Consider the following 21,833-nt stretch of genomic DNA (forward strand, 5'->3'; position numbering starts at 1 on the left):
TTGGAAAGTTTTGAAACTGTTGTTGTACAGAGGTAGTTGCTTTAAAGAGGGTCGCTCTTGTGTACTTCACTGTGTAATAGAATTTATTTTGTGTATTTTCATTAAAAATTTTACAATTGTTTAGTAGCAGTAATTTCTTAAAAATTAAAAAATTGAATTTCTCTCATAGAGCAGCTTGGACACTTAGAACAGAAAGATATGCAGAAGATAATTAAGAAATAAATACAGGAAAAAAATAGAAAATTGTATGATTATGCTTTTCTCAGCAAACCTTTGCAATATTTTTCAATTTTTGTTAAGTTTTTAGAGTTGAAATATTTTGTCTGGAAAAACGGAAAGAGTGAATGATCTGAAATTTTGCACACAAGTTATTGGTCTAGACTCTACATCAAATGGAGTATTACTCTTGAATAATTATCTCCAGTCAAATCTTGTTAAAAAACCTCGGTAGAGGCCCTTTAAGACATCAAACCTTGGTAGAGTCCCTTTAAGGCATCTATTTTTACAATGTTCCATGATATTTTGACTTCTTACTTAGTATCTCTGTATTCCAGAGTTTGCCAAGGTATGTGAACGCTCCACTGATTTTCATTTCCCTAACCTGGAGAAACAGTTCACAAAGATAGAAGAGGAGCTGAAAACGGCATGGGAGACAAGAAGGAAAGTAGCAGAAGATAATGATAAAGTTAGCTTAAAGAGTACTGGTAGTGCTTCTAGTGGAGACACTCAGGTATATCATGTTATACGACTGGTTTCTTTTGCTGTCAATAAATATATATTAAAGGAGCGACTGTGGTCAAGCGGTTAAGGTCGTTTACTTCAAACCACTTTTCTCTCACCAATGTAGGTTCGAGCGGCACTACTGTCATCATTTGAGAAAGCTGTCCAGCTAGCTTGCAGAACGTCAGTGGTTCTACACAGGTTCCTGTTTTTGCCTGAAATAATGTAAACAGGGGCACCCAAGGTCTTCCTCCACCAGTAAAGCTGGAAAGTCGCTAAATATCCTATACTATGTTAATGTGACATTAAACCCAACAAAAAAACATATTTTGAAAATTTCGCCTAAAAATGATGAATGATATGTCCGGATAGAAAAACGAAGAAGTCAAGAGATTCCAAATGGAAAGGGTTTAACACATCTGCGGATGTTTCTAAATTCAAAATTCTACTATTTCATGTTTAAATGTTGAATTCTGCTTAAGCCGGTGCTAGGGGGCGTGGACGGTAACTTGCACTTTCCAGTACCGTCCATGAACAGGCTCAATCAAACCAAGCCTGCAACATTTTCAATTTTGCCGTGTTGGGCTTTCTTTAGGGATTCTGTATTTATCTATTTTAAGATTAAAACATTTGTTTTATCTCTTAATTAATGGATTTGATTTGGGTGAATACTGTTTTACCTGCTAAAGCTTATAATTTGAACCAGGACAATAGCATCTTCAGTCCATTAGCTGGACCCTTCATGCTTGGGCATAGCATAATTTTGAACAAATGCTATGCTATACTGACAATACTTTGACATATTGAAATATGATTATAAATTTAAATGACCTTGACCTTATAGAATTTTTTTCAAAATTCCAGATTTTCCATTGTTTGTAAACTGTAAAGACTTTTTTGTTTCTACAAACACATTTGTATGTGTGTAAATGCAAAGAGACTTTATTGGGTCTCCATGACTGAGTGGTATATAAGTCTCTTGACTTAGAAAAGTTTACCACTTGTAGCCAGTTTGTGCTTGAAATTATACATCGAAAGTCATTTTAATTTTTTCTTCACCAGTAAAACTGGAAAGACACCATATGACCTTTACACTGCCAGTGTTACTTAAAACTTAACCAGAAGGGAATTTGAACTTTACTCAAGGTGGCAGAAATGCCAAACATAAAATATCATCCAGAAATTCAACCACAATTACAGTCAAATTACGTATATACAATATGCAAATAGGATTTTTTCTAGACTTGCAGGATATTCGGTGCTCAGTTTAACATTGCTTTTAAGTCTAGATCCTCGATCATACAATGTTTTAAAAGGACACTGCACATCTGAAATTGTTTTATAGCGATTTTTGAGTAATTTTGATTGAACAATGTCTGTCTAGAAGAAATTTATTTGTCTAATTTCTCTAATTTTGATTTATATTTCTCATAAAGAACCTGTAATACAAGTAAAAATTATAAGATCTACTAAATATTGTGTAAATATGAGATTTAAGACGAGACTGTCCTCCAGTCTGTCCATGTATGGTTGTAGTCTTTTTTACTTTCTCAGAAATGTGGCTGGGATCGTTCATATTGTTTATATATCTATCATTTACATTAATGTTTCACCTAGAGACATCAAATTCAAGGGCAATATCTCCATCATTTACAACAGTGAGTGTGTCCCTCTTGAGATTTTAATTTCAAGGACAATCTGACATATAAAAACATTATTTTCAAGGTTATTTGTGAGAGAGAAGTCTCTCCTTAACATCTCTTTATAGGATAAATGACATAACATGGTCAAATTTCTGTGCAGCCATTTCTTCCTGATTTCTGGTTTAACACTGATTATAGTAATTTAACAGTCTTAAGTTACTGAATAATTCTAGTTTTCAGTTCTTTCATTTATTTATCACCTTACTAAGCTAACATTTATTTTATTTTTATTTGTGTGTTCTGAGAAATATATGTAATAGGAAAAGTGATTTTTTTTGTCAGAAATATGCAGTTCATATTTCAAGGAATAAATATAATAATACATGTGCATTTTCTTACCTGAATTTAAAGAAATTATTTTATTTTGAATGTTGTAAATTTTATATAAATAATCTTGTGCTCCAGTTGATCTATATAAGGAATTAAAATTTTATGTTTTTAGACTTTCAGACCTTAGTGGAGTTCCTTTAAGTCTTGTACAATAATAGCAAAAGAAAATAATCTTTTATACATTTTCAGGAGAAGAGCTTAAAACTGTTTACTGGTGATTTTTATTTAACAAAACATTCCAACTTATCGGAGGTTCATACAGTATTTCACCTGGTCACGGATGATTCGTTGAGATTTGATGTCACATCGAGACATGCTGTAATTCTTGCTTTACGTAACATCATCAAACTGTGCTGTAGATATGACATCACAACATTGACCATTCCTTTACTTCTTACACATGAAATGTCAGAGGTAAATTTAAATCTTATATATTAAATTAATTACCTCTTAAAGATGAAATGTCAGAGGTGAGTTTAAGTATTACCTCTTAAAGATGAAATGTCAGAGGTGAGATTAAGTATTCCTTATTAAAGATGAAATGTCAGAGGTGAATTTAAGTATTACTTCTTAGAGATGAAATGTCAGAGGTGAGTTTAAATCTGAACATTTTTATGCCACCGCAGCATCTGCGATGCGGTGGCATATAGCGATTCACCTGTGTGTGTGTTTGTTTGTGTGTGTGTGTGTTATATAGATTATATAGTGAACTTAAAAAATCTTCTTGTGAAAAACCACTAGTCCAATTTCAACCAAACTTGGCAGGATTGATCCTTGGGTGAAGGGCTTCCAAAGTTGTTGAAAGAATTTCATTCCATGCAGAAATCTGGTTGCCATGGCAACCAAAAGGAATTATAAGAATAAATTTAAAAAATCCTCTTGTAAAGAACCAAAAGGCCTAGAGCTTAGATATTTTGCATAAGGCATTGTCTGGTAGACCTCTACCACAATTGTTCAAATTATAGCCCTGGGGTCAAAATCGGCCCCGCCCCGGGGGTCATTGATTTTCACTATATGTACATATAGCAAAACCTTAAAATACCTTCTTGTAAAGACCCAAAAGGCCTAGAGCTTAGATATTTTGCATAAGGCATTGTCTGGTAGACAGACCATTACCATGATTGTTCAAATTATAGCCCTTGGGTCAAAATCGGCCCCGCCCTGGGGGTCATTGATTTTCACTATATGTACATATAGTGAAAACTTAAAATACCTTCTTGTAAAGACCCAAAAGGCCTAGAGCTTAGATATTTTGCATAAGGCATTGTCTGGTAGACCTCTACCAAGATTATTCAAATTATAGCCCTGGGATCAGAATCGGCCCCGCCCCGGGGGTCATTGGTTTTCCTTATATGTATATAGGAAAAAAAACTTAAACATGACTTGTAGTAAAAACTTTAAAAAAATTTCTTCTAGTAATTGACAAATGCTAGAGGTTAGATATTTTGCATGAAACATTATGAAATGAACTTCTAGCAAGATTGTTTAAATTATAGCAATGGGGTCAAAATTGCCTTTGCCCCGGGGGTTATTGATTTTCAATATAAACATATAGTAAAAAAATCAAAAAATCTTATTGTCTGAAGGTACAAGGATTAATGCGGTGGCATAGCATTTTTCTCAAATGCAATCTTGTTTTTACTTCTTATACCTGAAATTTCAGGTCAGTAATAGCCTTAAACCCTCCTATTACTTTGTACATATGAAATATCAAAAAAGACTAGCCGTTCCATTACATGAAATGTCAATGGAATATAACAACCTTAATCATTATTTAACTTTTTACAAATGAAATGTCAGAGATAAGTAATGACCTTAACCACTCCTGCACATGTAATAGTAGGTGTAAATTAAAACCTAACTATTTCCTCACGCACCAAATTTCAGAGGTTAATAACAATCTTTAGTTTTATCGGAGGTTATTGTCAATTATTCCATTACTTCCTATACATGAAATGTCAGAGATAATAGATCATTTGTATTTATTTCACTTATAGAGAATGATAAATGCAATATTAGTTTTTCAAAGCCTCATTTCTAGAAATCACTTGATATCTTATACAGCAGTGAAATATTTTATCATCTGCATAAACTGGTTTTTATTATTTGGATACATATATTTTAACAGGAGATGACTATACCCTGGTGTATGAAGAGATCCGAACTTGTGTTTAAATGTGTAAAAGGTTTTATGATGGAAATGGCGACGTATGGTGGTGCAGAGGCTCTTACTATACAGTTCCTAGTCCCTCTGGTATTCTATCATTTTATATCTTTTATCATATCAACCAAGGCGCAGGAGTGTAATGAAGCCATTTGGGGCGTCCGTGGCCGAGTGGTTAAGGTCGTTGACTTTAAACCACTTGCCCCTCACCGCTGTGGGTTCAAATCCCAACAGGGACTTTGGATTCTTTCATATGAGGAATCTATCCAGCTAGCTTATGGAATGTTGGTGGTTTTACTCAGGTGCCTGTTCATGCCTGAAATAATTCACGGAAGGGCACCTGAGGTCTTCCTCCACCAGTAAAGCTGGAACGATGCCATATGACCTATACTGTGTTGGTGTGAAGTAAAACCCAATAAAAAAAAAAAAAAAATAAAAAAAATAAAGCCACTTAATAAAATGATATTACACAATGTAATAAAACTATAATGTGATGTCATTTTCATTATATATAAATATAGCATAAAAGCAGGATAATGTTAGTGTTGCACTATAGGCACGTCAATGAAAAATGAATCTTTGTAACTGTTAACAGTTCTATCCTTCAGATATATGATAATAAGAATATTATATTCGTGTAGATTGATTACTAAATTTATTGAACTCATTGAATAAAACAATATTATGCTCGCCAGGGGCTTGCTCACATATGATTCTATTCAACTTGTTCAATAAATTAAGTATTAAACCGTAACTCATTCATTATCCTCTATATAACTTAAATTTCTTCAAATATCTAGTTGTTCTCAGCTGTTTATTTATAACTACAATGTATATTAGAGAAAACATTCTCTAAAATTATCACCATCTCATTTTAATTTTTAAATACACATTATCAATATTTCACGTCTGTTTCATATAAAGTGCAAAATAATGTCCTTCATTAAATTTACCATAAGATATGATAAAACTGAAAAACAATTGAAATATCTAGATAAAACGCACAAAAACAAGTAGACTGTTTTACATAAATGTACTGTCTCACTTATATTGATTAATTTATAGTTTAATAGTGTATGAATATACATAATAAAACACTTATATATTTATTGACTGTTTTACACTAAGTTAAATTTCTTTAAATATTTGTTCGTTTTTTTTTATTTATAACCACAATTTTTAATTTTATTAGAGAATGTATTTCTGTAAAACATGTACATGTATATATTTATTGACTTGTTTTTTCAGGGTATATCAGAAGAACTATTTTCTGGGATCAGTAATATGCTACCAACTATTTTCCGCTTGTCTAATCCAGTCATGGCTAAATCCTCCTGATACAATAAGTCATGTAGTGGTCCATCAATAACACTATCTAATGAAAGTGTAATATAGTGGTAAGACTTAGTGGTCAACGCCTGTGCAACATCAACATATAAAACTGAAAAAAGTGTTGTCGTGTTCATAAGGGTCAAATCTACAACACTACCTAATGAAAGTGTCATATAGTGTTAAGGCTTAGTGGTCAATGCATGTGCTACATTAATAGTGATATCTAAAAGAAGTGTTGTCATGTTCATAAGGGGTAACGAGCAACATCTAAGAAAAGTGTCATATAATGTTGAGACAAAGTGCTATGTAAACAGTAGATGACATTATTCAGCCATTATGAATGAAGTTGTGAATGAATACATTATTTTAAGAAAAAAAGTTACAGAATAAATGACATTAATTTTAATGAAAAATTATTTTATTGAGGTAAACCTATTAAAATATGGTAGAATATTCAAGAAAAAATATCTGACATGTGTTTGTGGTTCAGATAAGAATATCCAATCCCTCAAGTACCAGCCCATGGGTGGGAACTCGACAAGCCTTGTTACCGCCCACTGGGTAGGTACCCTTTGGACCAATATTCTGATTCTAACCATAACATACAACAGATATTATAATTCTGTGACAAATAATGAATATTAAAACTGAAGAACATAGCAACATCTGTATTATATTTTTTACATAGCATCTTTTGCATTTTACGCCCTTGAAGTGCTCCATTTAATTAGTACTTTTAAATAAGATTAGGACATCACTGTGAATTACTCATTTCACTCCACTTTCAAAACAATCCAATATTGTAATTGAAACTGGCTTTTAATTGTTGCATTATTTCAATTGTGAAACAATAACCAATTGACCTATGACCTCTCATTGCTAATAAACTGGCAGAATTTGGTAGTCCTTGAAGTCATGTGACAAAAATCTATATTATGAATATAATTATGCTCATTGTTTTTTGTATATTTAAAGTGCAATATTGTTAATAAATGAATTATATATTGTTTGTCTAGATTCTTTTTTTTACTCAGTCTTCATGAGTGTACTTTAATGACAAAGAGATGGAGAATTAACCTGATGGTAAGCATTTGCTAGGCCGGCCTGTACATAAACCTGATGGTAAGTCTTTGATAGGCTGGCCTGTACATAAACCTGATGGTAAGTCTTTGATAGGCTGGCCTGTACATACTGTTAGTTAACGTAAGATACTTTCAGTCACGCACAAGCCCACCTTACCTGACCACCACAAGACCATTGATAATTGATTCTATACCAGTACTAGCCTGACTTTTAAATTATAACAGCCAACCTCATAAAGATCATTAGATATAGCTGTCATGGATGAATGGCATCAGTAATACTGTCTAAGCTTTAATCAAATTTTCAAAATCAGCAAAATATATATACCCTGCTTCTAGGGCTTCGCTTTGCACTCTCCCTGCCAGGTTAATAGCGATACGGTTAAAAGCTGCTGACTGTAACATTTAAAACTGTTAATAGAATGGAAACAATGCAATAAGGGAAAAGCAGATAAACTTTCATGATATCTTTAATCAGATATTTTACCAAGAAACCTATCAAAATACTATTTATATCTACTATTTATATCACAAGTTATAATATATTATTTTCCAGCAGTAAAACAAGTTCCGATATAATACAGGATATTTTAACAATAAAAACAACTTTCAAAGCATATTTCGTATTTCCATTAGTGTAATAGTAGAATTTCTAAATCATGACATAAAACAATGTTAACAGTAACAAGATATTATAATAAAATTACAATTATATTTAAATGATAATTCAAATTATATAAATGATTTCCAAAAGTGCATCAATCAAGCCACTTTTTCTTGTCATTTCTAACAAAGTATAAAAAAAAATAAAGTAAAAAAATATTTTAGTTAACAGCAGCATGTCAGGAAAGACGTTTAAATTTTACAATGGTTGAAACAAGAAATAAAATGTGAAAGAAAAGTCGCAGCTTAAGGTGCGCAGTTGATCTGAATCATCAAGTCCTGTGTACTTTAATCACAGCTGAATGTTGGCAAGTCATCATCATTATCAACATCTTCAACATCTGTATTTTCCTGATCAGAATCAAATGTCAATGTTTTAAGTTTATCTTGATGTTTCCGATGTTCTCTTTGCTGTTTACTAGACTGACAATTCCCTGTAGTCTCTGTCAAAGGACGCTCATCACCTATCAATATAACAATCATTTTTAAGCAGTTTTTAAAGAATATACATACCTGTATTTTGAATTGTACTATCAAAATCATGGACATCACATGAATCACAACGGTTTAATGGCTTACCTGGAAACCCTATGAGTTCATTTACATTTTATAATCATAAAGGAATTGTTTGGTTTCACTATAGCCATGGTAAATCTGAGTAAAGAACTTGCTCTGCCTCGAATATAAAGTCCAGTATCACTGTATGAGACTTAAGAACGACAGTATGGGCTGCCAGCAAAATAGACGCAGCCTAGTCAAACAGCTTGTTAGGGCTTCACAAGTGGCATAGATTTCTTATTGCTCTTACGATTAATTTAATAATTACAGGTACATGAACATTATGTTAACTCCTTTACATTACATGAATTTTGTTTGGTTTTATGGCGCACCAACACAATTTAGGTGCCAAAACAGGAAAGATGATTTTGGCTAACCTCGAGTGTTACAAACTTAATAACAACACCATCAAAACCACCTCACCTGCTGGGACTAAGAGATGGATAGACTCCAGTAATTCAAACCCATTTAGTCACACTTACAATCATGCAGGGATAAAGAGTGGCTGCAATTCTGATGCCTCGAATGTTTAAAGGCAACCCCTCAGCCACAAGGGGATAACATTTGATGAAACATTTATTAAGGGAAGAGAGAGTATACTTGAATAATGTCTTCATTGGTAACAATTAAGGCTGTCTGAGAGAATTCACAAAAACGTGATGACAACAGCTGAATAAAGATTCTTGCATCATGTTTAATCAAAGGTGAAATCATTTATATTGTCATTAATGTTGTAATGAAGTTGTGAACATAAAAAAAAAAGTTCAACATTACATAAATCAAGTTGCAACAGATGCCAGTAAACTATTACCCTCATGCCAACTTTGTTAACTTTTCATATTAACATTTATATTTGAAATACAGATAAAACATTAAACAGGAGCATATATATAATATAGCAAAGACTACATTAATCATATAACACAAAAATTACAACAATTATACAGCCAAGGATATCTTCATACATTTCTCTATGAAACTGAAGTTTGAAACACATCTAGTTTAGCCAATGCTGAAAGATAAATAACATGAGCACATTTGTTTATTGGGGGCTACTGCCCCAACACCCCCACTATTAACATATTTATTTCTTAAAATTCAGATAACAGAATAACCTCATAATAACAGAAACACATGCATACTTGATTAATCCTCTTGTTCACTTAACATGATTCTTTCCCATCTTGTATTTTTCTCTGCTGATTTCAACACATTTTAAGTCATATCTCTGATTTCCTGAATAACTAACCAGTAAATACTAATTCCTCCACAAGTTACCAACTACTAAGCGCACATGATTTCTGAATCACTGGTGAAACACAAATGATAAGTTTGGCGACATGGCCGAGCGGTTAATGCGTCAGACTAGTAATCTAAGGATTGCTGGCCACGTGTGTTCAAACCCAATCAGGAGCAAGCTGTTGTATCCATGAGCAATAAACCTTACACTCATTGCTTAGTATAGTTCGGTTCCAGGAACAGATTCAAGAGTGTTTTAGTAAGCTTATAGCTTCCTACACAATCAAACTAAAATAAATTTGTATAAACTAAACACAAATGATCTTAAGACTAGTGTCCACCATCATTTGTCGAACCAGTGACCACAAGATTATCTATTGCTCTCAGAGAAAATTTTGCTTTGAATCATCAAAATAATACCAACATAAAGTCAAGAAACATTCACTACATCAGATATATAGAAAGGGATACAGTACAAAAAATCAATTAATAGAAAATTCAAATATTACAAAAGGTTACAGAGAGTCTGTCCTCAAACAAGATTACATTTACAGATGGAGATTTGTTAAAGTACCGGTATGTTGATAAAGTAAGTTTACCGAGTGAGTGCATGCTATTTAACAATGACTTCAGGCTAATTGCTCGTACAAAATCTTTGAACATTGTGAAAATAAGAAGTATTTTAATCTTCTGATCAATGGCAGCAAAAATAATTTCCCTTTCACCCAAGTCTTGAATGAGGACAGACATTACTTTTAGAATTTAGATATAACAATACCTCTAGATTAACTCTGGACAAATACAAATTTGAAGTCGGGCAAGTGTATTACACAAATTCCACAAATTCAAGAAAATGGGTATAGTTCACTATTCTATTGCAGGTTACATAAACAAAGTATACATAGCATTATTATAACAATAAATTTACCATGTGTGGAAATAGTTGAGCTATCACATTCAGCTGCATCTAGTGACTTCATGTTCACCTCTTCTACAAAGTCTTCATCAAAATCTACATTGTCCATCACACTATCTATATCAGATATTGTATTTTGTTTTGCTCCATTCTTACGTCTTTTTGAAGAATTATTGGAACTACATTGCAACTGTTCATTAGTCAGAGAGGAGGCGGAGTTATGGTCAACATGGTCCTCTGAAATCTTTCTCTTTCTTCTAGGCTTTCTCTTTCTGTAATGTAAGAAAACCTTTAAGTGTTTACCATTAGACTTACTCTGGAAATATTTTGGGTTCTCCCAGCTAAGCTGGGGGTACAAACAAATTACATTAAGCTTCGAATAAGTGCAACATACTGACTTACCTATTGTGACTGGTGGGGCACTGTGAGACTACAATAGTAAAATTTTGTATCAGAAGATAAGTTCTGAAAAACCCACAATTGCCGAGCTCCAGATAACAAATATCAGATTTAAGTCATTCTTTTGACCAGTAAGTACTCCAAATAGTAAAGCTGTTTTCAAGCAGTAAAGGTAATACTGGGCACCTTCTTATCTTTACAGGTTGAAGACAACCTTAGATGCCCCTCCATGAATTGAACATCTTTTCCAAGCAATAGCAGACATCAAAGTAATACCACAAACTGTAGGTAAAAAGACTAGGTAGCTACCTCATATGAAAGAAATTGACATACTTGGTATCATACTTTGTATTGATTTAAACCTGTCAGCTATGTAAAAACCCATGACCATAATGAAAAACATATAGATTATGTAACAATCAATTGTAACTCCAGCAGCTCACCCCCCCCCCCCCCATTTTTTGCTGCTAAAAAAACAAGCATTTATTTAGCTGTATAGAGACAGGTAACAGACAGAAGGTAAAATGTAGCAACAAATATCAGATATAAAAAATATTTTATAAAATTTTGATCAGATGTTCCCCTTTAAAAATGCTAAGCATTTTTTTCCCACTTCCATCTGCTATTGATTTTTATATCAGTGATATAGAGAATAACATGTTACTGTCTTTTGATATCAATTTTATCAGGCGAGGCTGATATGGGCTAGAAAGGGCGAGGCTTGCCGAGCCCTTTCTGCCCATATCAGCCGAGCCTGATAAAATTGATATCAAAAGACAGTAGCATGTTTTTCTATTTATCATGTAACACATAATAACTGTCAAAATAAGAAAATAATCTACTTTTAAATAGCGAATTTCGTAAAAAAGGTTTTTTTTTGTTCAAAGAAATAATTCTTGAAAACAAATTCTTCCGCCCCTGAAACTTAGAATTTGTAAATGGCGGCCATTTTTTCTTTCGACTCGGATAAAAGATACAACAAAATGTAGACTTAATACGATAGAATTCTTACCTTTAATTTAAACATCGATCCAAAAATCCACTAAGAATCACATAAACTTAACTTTACCGCAATTTTTGTCTTGAATAGTCAAATTCAAAAGTTCACGATAATTTCAATTCAAGAAAAGTCAAATCGGCAATTAAACACAAGCTACACAAACATGCGTCTTATTTTTCAAACGAAACAATGTGTTCAGTAATGAAATAATAATCCGGCGAAATAAAGTAAGCATTTACAAGTTCTCAAAGAAAATCGTCTACTCTGTTTGTTATGATTACATGTATAGTATGACGTGAACATCGATGATGTCATTTGCAATATAAATTATGACGTCACTTCATTTAGTTGGTGCTAAAACTATTCACTATCTAATTTATTCGTAATTGAAATCGAAATAATAAATAAATGAATAAATATCACATCTTGATTCAAGACTTGTAAGGGTATGAGATTGCATTGTAGAATTCACATGCTGATGAAAATGAGAATATAAGCAATTGAAAAAAAGTCCGTTAAAATGGGCGGGGCTTATTTTTGATATCAGGTTACTGACCTGATATCAAAAATAATTATCAGGCAAGTGTTATCGGGCAGTTACCATAGCAGTTGCATGATAAATTTAATTATCAGATTACCTTGTAAGTGTCTCTCTGGCTGTGCTGCTCTGAGAGTTTGATTTACTACTCACACTGTTTTGACTGGTCTCACAACTTTTCAAATTTTCTAAGTACTTCTCCAGACTGTGCCTAGCTTCATCTGCAGACTGGACACCATTTTCATACTCTGAAATTACCAAAAAGATCTATTACACAAAATCAACAGCGTCGGAGAGGTTATATACAAAACAATATTGTGCACAACTCTCAACTTTTATACTTGAAATCCCTAAACTACAAATTGTCATTTGCAAAATCAAAACGAGACAGGTCAATCAACAAAATAAATAGTTAAAATTTTCTTATACTAAGTGAATCAATCATTACAATACTGTAGTCATTCTATTAATGAAATTATGAATTACTCTTCAAACATGATGTAACCAACTTTGTAAGATAAACTTATAATGAGAAAATAACTTTCTCTCTTAAATACCTTTACAATGGTTTATAACTTTCCCCCACAGTACATTCTTGGAGAGATTGTTTAAGTTGCCTACTATGAGAAGATGATGCCTGGCTCTGGTCAGGGCAACATTGGTCCTCCTGTAACATAAATGCCAGTTCTCATGTAACATAGGTCACCATTAACCCTTAGCCTACTGGGATAAACCCATTTGACAAGTACAGACCAAGATCATTGGGCACATCCCTGTCATCTGATCAAGGTCTGCACTGTTTGCTATTAATTCAGTACATGCACATGTAAATATTTTTTAAAAATTTCCAAGTTTCTAAATGTTTATGTTTAGATTGAAAGATGGACAAGACTATTTCAGATATTTATTAGGGTAAAGGTTAAATACATCATCTTACTGTACAACTGTATGACAATGCTTCTTTATATGTAAAGACATTTATGTTTTTCCAATGAAATATTTATTTTGTCTTTAAGTCACACTAAGATTGTAATGGTCAGCTTACACATTGTCTCATTATGGTTAACGTTTCTGCAAAGTAGTTTCAATTTCCTTCCATCAATTCAAAAGATACAGAACTAAACCCGACATTGCTAACAGACGGATGGACAAACGACCAGGTGCATTACAATATACACTGGAATTTATTCTGGGATATAGTAATAAAATAATGGCCAATGTTTAAGTTCTTAAATGGCAAAGGCAACGGGTACAGAAACAACAACCAGACTGTAGCAATATCATAAAATGTTTGTTGGAAAAAGTTGAGAAAATGACAAAAATTAGTTCAAATCAAAGTGGCTATCAAAGACAATTCTTTGCCCATGGTAACATATTTCTAAACATAGACTCACCTTGGTTAACATCAAAATTATGCTAATGGCCTCAAGGTGAGCCCAAGATAGTAAAGGAGTCGGATCAAATTTTATAGTTTTTGTATGTCAACCAAATATTTACTTGTCATTATCAATGAATCCACAAGCATGTGATCTAACAGTTGATAGTATAATAACATCTCGTTCCCCACCCTGAAATGCATCCACTGTAGATACCTGCACTCCCTTCATATCTGTACAGTCACCTTGTCTGTAACATAAAACATAATATTGTACATCCATACAGTCACCTTGTCTGTAACATAAAACATAATATTGTACATCTATACAGTCACCTTGTCTGTAACATAGAAACATTAAATATTGTACATCTGTTACAGTCACCCTTGTCTGTAACATTAAACATAAATATTGTACATCTGTACAGTCACCTTGTTCTGTAACATAAACATAATATTGTACATCTGTACATTCACCTTGTCTGTAACATAAAACATAAAATTTGTACATCTGCTGTACAGTCACCTTGTCTGTAACATAAAACATAATATTGTACATGCTATACAGTCACCTTTGTCCTGTAACATAAACATAAATAGATTGTACATCTGTACAGTCACTTTATCTGTAACATAAACATAAAATATTGTACATCTGTACATTCACCTTGTCTGTAACATAAACATAATAATTGTACATGCGTACAGTCACCTTTGTCTGGTAACATAAAACATAATATTTTACATTTGTACAGTTACCCTTGTCTGAAAAACATAAACATAAATATTGCACATCTGTACAGTAGATTTGTCTGTAACATAAACATTATATTGTAATCTGTACAGTCACTTTTGTCTGTAACATAAAACATTATATTGTACATTCGTACAGTTTTACCTTGTCTGTAACATAAACATAATATTGTACATCTGTACAGTCACCTTGTCTGTAACATAAACATTATATTGTACACTTGTACAGTTAGCCTTGTCTGTAACATAACATAATATTGTACATTCGTACAGTCACCTTGTCTGTAACATCAACATTATATTGTACATGCTTCGTTACAGTTTACCTTTGTCTGTAACATAAACATATCAATTGTACATCTGTACAGTCAGCCTTGTCTGTAACATCAACATTTTATATTGTACATTTGTACAGTCACCTTGTCTGTAACATAAACATTATATTGTACATTCGTACAGTCACCTTGTCTGTAAACATAAACAAAATTTATTGTACATTTAGTACAGTCGCCTTGTCTGTTACATAAACATAATATTGTACATCTGTACAGTCACCTTGTCTGTAACATAAAACATAATATTGTACATCTGTACAGTTACCTTGTCTGTAACATAAACATAATATTGTACATCTGTACAGTCACCTTGTCTGTAACATAAACATAATATTGTACATCTGTGCAGTCACGTTGTCTGTAACATAAACATAATATTGTACATCTGTACAGTCACCTTGTCTGTAACATAAACATAATATTGTACATCTGTACAGTCACCTTGTCTGTAACATAAACATAATATTGTACATCTGTACAGTCACCTTGTCTGTAACATAAACATAATATTGTACATCTGTACAGTCACCTTGTCTGTAACATAAACAAAATATTGTACATCTGTACAGTCACCTTGTCTGTAACATAAACATAATATTGTACACTTGTACATTTCCTTTGAATGTAACATAAACATATCAATATAAATCTGTATAGTTTCTTTATTTATAACACAAACAAAACGTTTGTACAATTTGTAATACGTGTGACATTTATGTTTATTAAAATAGTCACAACTGGAATGTCAAAAGTGGAAAACAATATGAGCAACTCATTCTGGAAAAGTCTAAGTCTTCTTTGCAAAGAGATCACAGAGCAACTATCAAATCTTTAACAAGCATCTTAATAAAGTGTACAAATGCAAGGTGTTAAGAGTTAAAATCAAATATTAAAAGACTTTTAGTCATTGAGGTCTGCAAAACTTAAAACCCATACACTTCAAAAAGACAGTTTAAACACATAATCACATGCCCACTTTTCATATAAACATAAAGATGCCACTGTTAATTGTTAACAGAACCGGAAAATAATTCTTACCATACACATTGTAATTATTAGGACCAGGTTAAGAAATATATATAAGAATAAGATTCAATCAATTTGTGATATTCTGACATATTTGTGATGTGTTCTCATTATAGTTAAAAACTAATATTAAGAAAGTCCCAGAGGCATGAAGTTCATATGATGTAAGAATGAATATTTACAATACATACGACAGTCAGATTTTCTACTCTCCTCTACAATGACAACACACTATTTGGTATTTAAGATAGTCAAACAAGAGCTTGGATAATGTAGAATTTCAAAAGTAAAGTAAAGTTCAAAAAGGGACACAATACTATCAAAATCCAGAGAGTAATGGGCCTAGGAAAGTGACCTCCTACAATAATCTCAAATAAGTGTGTGAAGTTTTAACCCATTTCCTTCAGTAGTTTTGGAGATACCAATTTGCACGCAAAAACTAAACCAAAGTGTGATGCCACATGTGGTCAACACTGATGACTGGGTGAGTACAATAGCTCTCCCTATTCTTTTAATAGTTCAGCTATAAACATATTCACGCTAAATGTAAACAGCAAATTATCTATTGGTCTGCAACTTGTGTGGTATTACTTCCAATAACCTTTATCTAATATGTTTCACGTCTACTTAAGGGGGCGGGTTCAAATGAAACTATTACACAATTAAATTGCTTCTGTACTGAAAAAAAACTTTACTGTGTTTAAATATTATTCTTACTTAATGGTTTAATCACATCTTTCATCTATAAAAAGATGTCTGGGCAAAATGACACTTTAAAGAAATAACATTAAAGAAAGTATATCTAATTCATTTAATATTGCTTAATAAATATAATGTAAAGACTATACTAGAATAATTAAAGGGAACAAACTCTTACTCATCTTATAAACAAAGTTATCACAGTCTTCACCCTTTATATCACACATAGTGTATAACACTGAATTAAAAAATTGCAATAAAAATTTATAGATGGATAAATTGTTTTTTTTTATCATTTTGTGGATGGACAAATAGATGAACACTGTCAGCTGACATTACAGAGATATTTCTTTGATCTTAAGAACCCCGAAAGCAATCTACGAACCGGCAAAATCTGATTTCGACACACATGTACATTTTCTCAGAAGCATTTTTTTTTACTTGTTCATAAGATACAGAGTTGTATTTATGAAGTAACTTCTGGAAAAAAAAGTTTACTTGTCAATACAGGCTGTAGGACAACCTGGCCAAAAAGGATGATAAATTTTTCTGCTGCTGAATCTTTCTAATCATATAAGCAATTTTTTACCTCATATGGAAAGTATGTGCCGAATGAACACAGACATTCATCCCATTGGACCTTAACTTGACCTGGCAAAATATTACACAGCCGTGCAATACGCTTTTTACGGAGTCGCAAAAGCGGCACGCGTGTGTGATAAATTCAATTATTATTATAAGATAACACATGTACAATTACCCTGTGAGAAGGTCAGAGATCCTAGCCATCTGCGATTTATACAATGTGATCACACCAATAGCGGAAGGTTCGATCCCTGATGATAACAGTACTTGTAGCAAGAATACCACAAACTGTGCCTCTCTCTCATTATAGTAGCTGCCAGCAGCCTCACAACATTCTACACCCCTCTCCACGTCATAGTAACATATTGTTGGCAGTATCTCCTGTATAAAATATACATTATGAACTAGATATATATTCATAGAGTTAGACATAAGTTGTTTCATATAAACATTTTAGAAACAAGTTAAGAACCCTTTTTATTAAGCACTGGCAAGCTACCAAACAGTTGATATGAATTGATATTGAAAGTTATTTGGCTTATAACATTATCAAATACAACAAAATATCTGTCAATTTCATAAACTACTAGTAAACCTACAAAGAACAGACTTAAATATATACAAGAAATAAATATCAGCAATTCTCATCATTTCTTGCTGGCTTTTCATATTTATTTGAAATTCTTTATGTGCTACATACGACCATCAAGGAGGATATCACTTGGTTTGTTTAGCCGCCTCTTTGCTACAGGCAGAGTTATTTACATTTTACTTTCCACAGAAGGATTTTTCCAAAAAGACACCTATCTGGTGCAAGACCCTATACCAATAGCAAAGTGATAGCAAAGCCAAAGATGTAACAAACCAAGTGATAGGCCACCATGATCATTGTCTTATTTAAAATTGTTTCTATGCCATCTATATAGTCTTATAATTTCAACAGCAAAATCCCATCTTTTTGACGATTTGCTTTTAAGCTCACATAGATTATGTAAAGATTCTTATGGTCACATTATAGATTTACTGGTGGAGTAAGACCTCTGACCCACTTTCATATATAATTTCAAAAGTAAAGCGGAAACCTAAGTAGAATCACCAACCATCTGGATAACTTCCTAAAATGAAACAATCCAAAATCTGGATAACTTCATTAGATGAAATAATCCAACAATCTGGATAACTTCATTAGATGAAATAATCCAACAAGCTGGATAACTTCATTGCATGAAATAATCAAACAAGCTGGATAACTGCATTACATGAAATAATCCAACAAGCTGAATAACTTCATTACATGAAATAATCCATCAAGCTGGATAACTTCATTACATGAAATAATCCAACAAGCTGGATAACTTCATTACATGAAATAATCCAACAAGCTGGATAACTTCATTACATGAAATAATCCAACAAGCTGGATAACTTCATTACATTAAATAATCCAACAATCTGGATAACTTCATTACATTGAATAATCCAACAATCTGGATAACTTCATTACATGAAATAATCCAACAATCTGATAACTTCATTACATTAAATAATCCAACAATCTGGATAACTTCATTACATTAAATGATCCAACAAGCTGGATAACTTCATTACATGAAATAATCCAACAAGCTGAATAACTTCATTACATTAAATAATCCAACAAGCTGGATAACTTCATTACATGAAATAATCCAACAAGCTGAATATTTTCATTACATGAAATAATCCAACAAGCTGGATAACCTCATTTCATGAAATAATCCAACAATCTGAATAACTACATTACTGGTTGAGAACCAGTTTCCGGACAATAATAGTATCCGGACAAGTACGATAACGGCTTTATTTTGAATTTATCGATACCGATCTTTCATCTGTATCATCAAGACGGTTGTTTTGACTTTTTGACAGAATAAACTTCTTTCCAGGTAAGGACATCAAAAAATATCATAAAACATCTTACCTGTATTATTAAAACAGCCTTACTTCCCTTCGGGGCTTTTAGTGCACTCTGCGCATGCGCATGGATTTGTCTATTTTTGGATACAATCTGGGGCCCAAACAATTGCATAATGCAGACGACTTTTTCTTACCTTCCTTTTCTTAATATTTTTTTATATAAATTGCGTATATATCAGAAAGTTGATAACATAAAAAAGATTACTGTTAAAACAATTTTAAAAAAATAAGAAAAAAGAAAAAAAGTAAAAAAAAGGAGATGGGTCATCGCCAATTTTTCTATCCAAGAGAGACAACTCGTACAATTGGTGCAGTAATTATTTCTGTACGGTTCATTCCCTTTTTCTCCGCTGTATGTAAAACTGCGCATATTAAAATGATGCTTAATATTTAGTTTCATTAACAATTTTTGAAAGAAATTTTAACTCAGTATTTTTGCTGACATAGAAATTGTGATGTTTTTACCTGTATTTATGTTTTTCTAGTATGGTCAGGAAGAAATACGATGAAGCCAGCATAAAAATGGCCATTTCTGCTGTAAAGCAGAACAAGATGAAGATTAGAAAAGCAGCGGCGGAATACTGCGTCCCAAAATCAACTTTATCTGACCGTATTCGGGGTCGTTATGAAACATCAGTAAAGGGGCCGAGTCGGCAGATTACGCCCGAGGAGGAAGCTGGTTTGGTTAATTACCTGTTGCACATGGCAAATCAGGGATTTCCACTAAATAGGCAAATGACCAGAGCATATATTCAGACAATTGTTAAACGTTCTGGTAAGAGTTTTGTCATGCTCTAAACTTAATGCTTCAAATTATACATTTTCTAAGTCATGCACATTTAGTAAAACGCTTGTGAAACGGCTAACGAGGTGCCGAATAAATCTATGATTACTTTGTCATGCTGACTTCAATTAAACATTTAAAATACCACACAAGTGATAAACACGTAAAATACCGCACAAGTGAAAATATTATTAAATTGTCGGTGCACATATTAAATAATTAAAACGTATCCACAAATTTTCAGGGCGGACCACACTTTTTAATTTAGATAAAGGGCCTTCAAATCAGTGGCTGAAAAAATTCATACAGCGGCACCCGGAATTATCGGAAAGAAAACCAGAAAATTCCGACAAGGCAAGATGTTCAATGTCTAACAGGAAAGTAATGGCTGATTTCTTTGTTCTTTTGGACGACATTCTTGGAAAATATGGCGTCAAAGACAAGCCGTCGCAGGTATATTTAAATTTGAAATTATATTGCAACTTCAGCGAAATCTTACTCGAATTATCTTCACATGTTAATTCGAAGGTCAGCTTTTTTCTCCTATGCGTCTTGAGTCGTTTTCATTTGTTACATTAGTATTGACATTTTGCCGTGTGCAGTCCGTATACTAGACGCGGGAAATTATTTTTGATATTTGCGCATGCGTCAGTTGTCGTTTATTTTCGTATTGTCTACTTTGTTCATATAATAATTGTAATTCATTTCTTATTCACATCAGGCAATGTTTACATTTAATGTATTTTAGATTTTTAATTGTGACGAGACTGGATTTTCTGGGAGAGAAACAGCCAGATCAAAAGTTATTGGACCGAAAAAGGGACACGTATTTCAACGAAGAGCCACAATGACTGATCATATCACTGCGCATTTATGTGTTTGCGCAGATGGCAGATTTTTACCAACCATGGTTATATACCAGGTACAATGTAGTTCTGAAATAATTAACATAAGAAATCACTAAAAATATAGCAGAACCGTGATTATTTTTATTTCAATGTCCCGAATTTATTCAAGTAGTACGTCGCATTCTATCTTTTAATAATGTGTGATAGGTATGCCCTTTTTTATACAATTTCGTAATAAATCTATTTTCATATATTTCTTTTTAAATGATAAGTTACAAAATTGTAATATATGACTTATTTTACAAGGGTTCGCTTCCACACCGTAAATATACTGATGGAATACCAGATTGCTGGGGATATGCAACCAGTGAAAATGGCTACATGGACACCCAGTTATTTCAAAGATGGTTTGCAGATTTTTTCATTCCCAACTGCTGCTGGGAGCGTCCTGTTGTCCTTTTAATGGATAATTGTGACGCACATATCAGCGGTGAAGTAGTCAAAACAGCCATTGCAAATGATGTAGTGTTGGTAGGACTTCCGGGACACACCACTCATATCCTACAACCTCTTGACGTAAAAATATGTAACGTTCATGTAATTTTCTGATTCATTCATATAAAGATTGTTAGTGAACACGCATTTTATTTAAAGTTAGTTGTTCAAATTTGCTTAGGTTAAAGGTTGCATTACAATTAAAAGATTATCTTAGTAAAATACATAGTTGAGACTAGCGTGGAAGAGAATAAAAAGAATAGGTCTAGATGTCTGTAATTTAAATGAGCAATAGCCCTATCTTTAATTAATTCTCAATACATTTGTACATAC

The 21,833-nt window shown here is 32.7% G+C and overlaps 3 protein-coding genes across 3 annotated transcripts in view; 2 read left to right on the plus strand and 1 right to left on the minus strand.

Annotated features, from left to right (window-relative positions):
* The window catches only part of LOC132733056 (protein C12orf4 homolog), a 44,719-nt gene extending 37,461 nt beyond the window's left edge, over positions 1–7,258 (plus strand). The window contains exons 9-12 of the mRNA XM_060719641.1: positions 555–730; positions 2,943–3,167; positions 4,882–5,007; positions 6,166–7,258. Coding sequence (XP_060575624.1) covers positions 555–730; positions 2,943–3,167; positions 4,882–5,007; positions 6,166–6,255 — 617 coding nt within the window. The 3' untranslated portion in view covers positions 6,256–7,258. The remainder of the gene's footprint in view (positions 1–554; positions 731–2,942; positions 3,168–4,881; positions 5,008–6,165) is intronic.
* A 525-nt stretch (positions 7,259–7,783) lies between these two features.
* Positions 7,784–21,833, minus strand: part of LOC132733057 (protein ZGRF1-like) — a 31,644-nt gene continuing 17,594 nt past the window's right edge. Inside the window, exons 4-9 of the mRNA XM_060719643.1 lie at positions 17,593–17,798; positions 14,142–14,270; positions 13,202–13,311; positions 12,745–12,892; positions 10,720–10,979; positions 7,784–8,458 (exon numbers count right to left, since the gene is read on the minus strand). Coding sequence (XP_060575626.1) covers positions 8,283–8,458; positions 10,720–10,979; positions 12,745–12,892; positions 13,202–13,311; positions 14,142–14,270; positions 17,593–17,798 — 1,029 coding nt within the window. The 3' untranslated portion in view covers positions 7,784–8,282. The remainder of the gene's footprint in view (positions 8,459–10,719; positions 10,980–12,744; positions 12,893–13,201; positions 13,312–14,141; positions 14,271–17,592; positions 17,799–21,833) is intronic.
* LOC132733064 (uncharacterized) lies at positions 19,741–21,614 on the plus strand. The gene is made up of 4 exons (XM_060719649.1): positions 19,741–20,148; positions 20,402–20,610; positions 20,906–21,079; positions 21,312–21,614. Exons 1-4 carry the CDS (start codon positions 19,860–19,862, stop codon positions 21,612–21,614), a joined length of 975 nt encoding a protein of 324 aa, XP_060575632.1. The 5' UTR covers positions 19,741–19,859.

This window comes from Ruditapes philippinarum, unplaced genomic scaffold (genome assembly GCF_026571515.1).
Source record: "Ruditapes philippinarum isolate M1 unplaced genomic scaffold, ASM2657151v2 ctg463_1_1_1_1, whole genome shotgun sequence".
In the NCBI taxonomy this organism is placed as follows: domain Eukaryota; kingdom Metazoa; phylum Mollusca; class Bivalvia; order Venerida; family Veneridae; genus Ruditapes; species Ruditapes philippinarum.

Bases quoted from the DNA above. Each gene is read 5' to 3' on its own strand.
- LOC132733064 (XM_060719649.1), top strand. From the start codon at position 19,860: ATGGTCAGGAAGAAATACGATGAAGCCAGCATAAAAATGGCCATTTCT. The intron at 20,149-20,401 runs GTAAGAGTTTTG...ACAAATTTTCAG, and splicing joins GACAATTGTTAAACGTTCTG to GGCGGACCACACTTTTTAAT. The intron at 21,080-21,311 runs GTACAATGTAGT...TTATTTTACAAG, and splicing joins CAACCATGGTTATATACCAG to GGTTCGCTTCCACACCGTAA.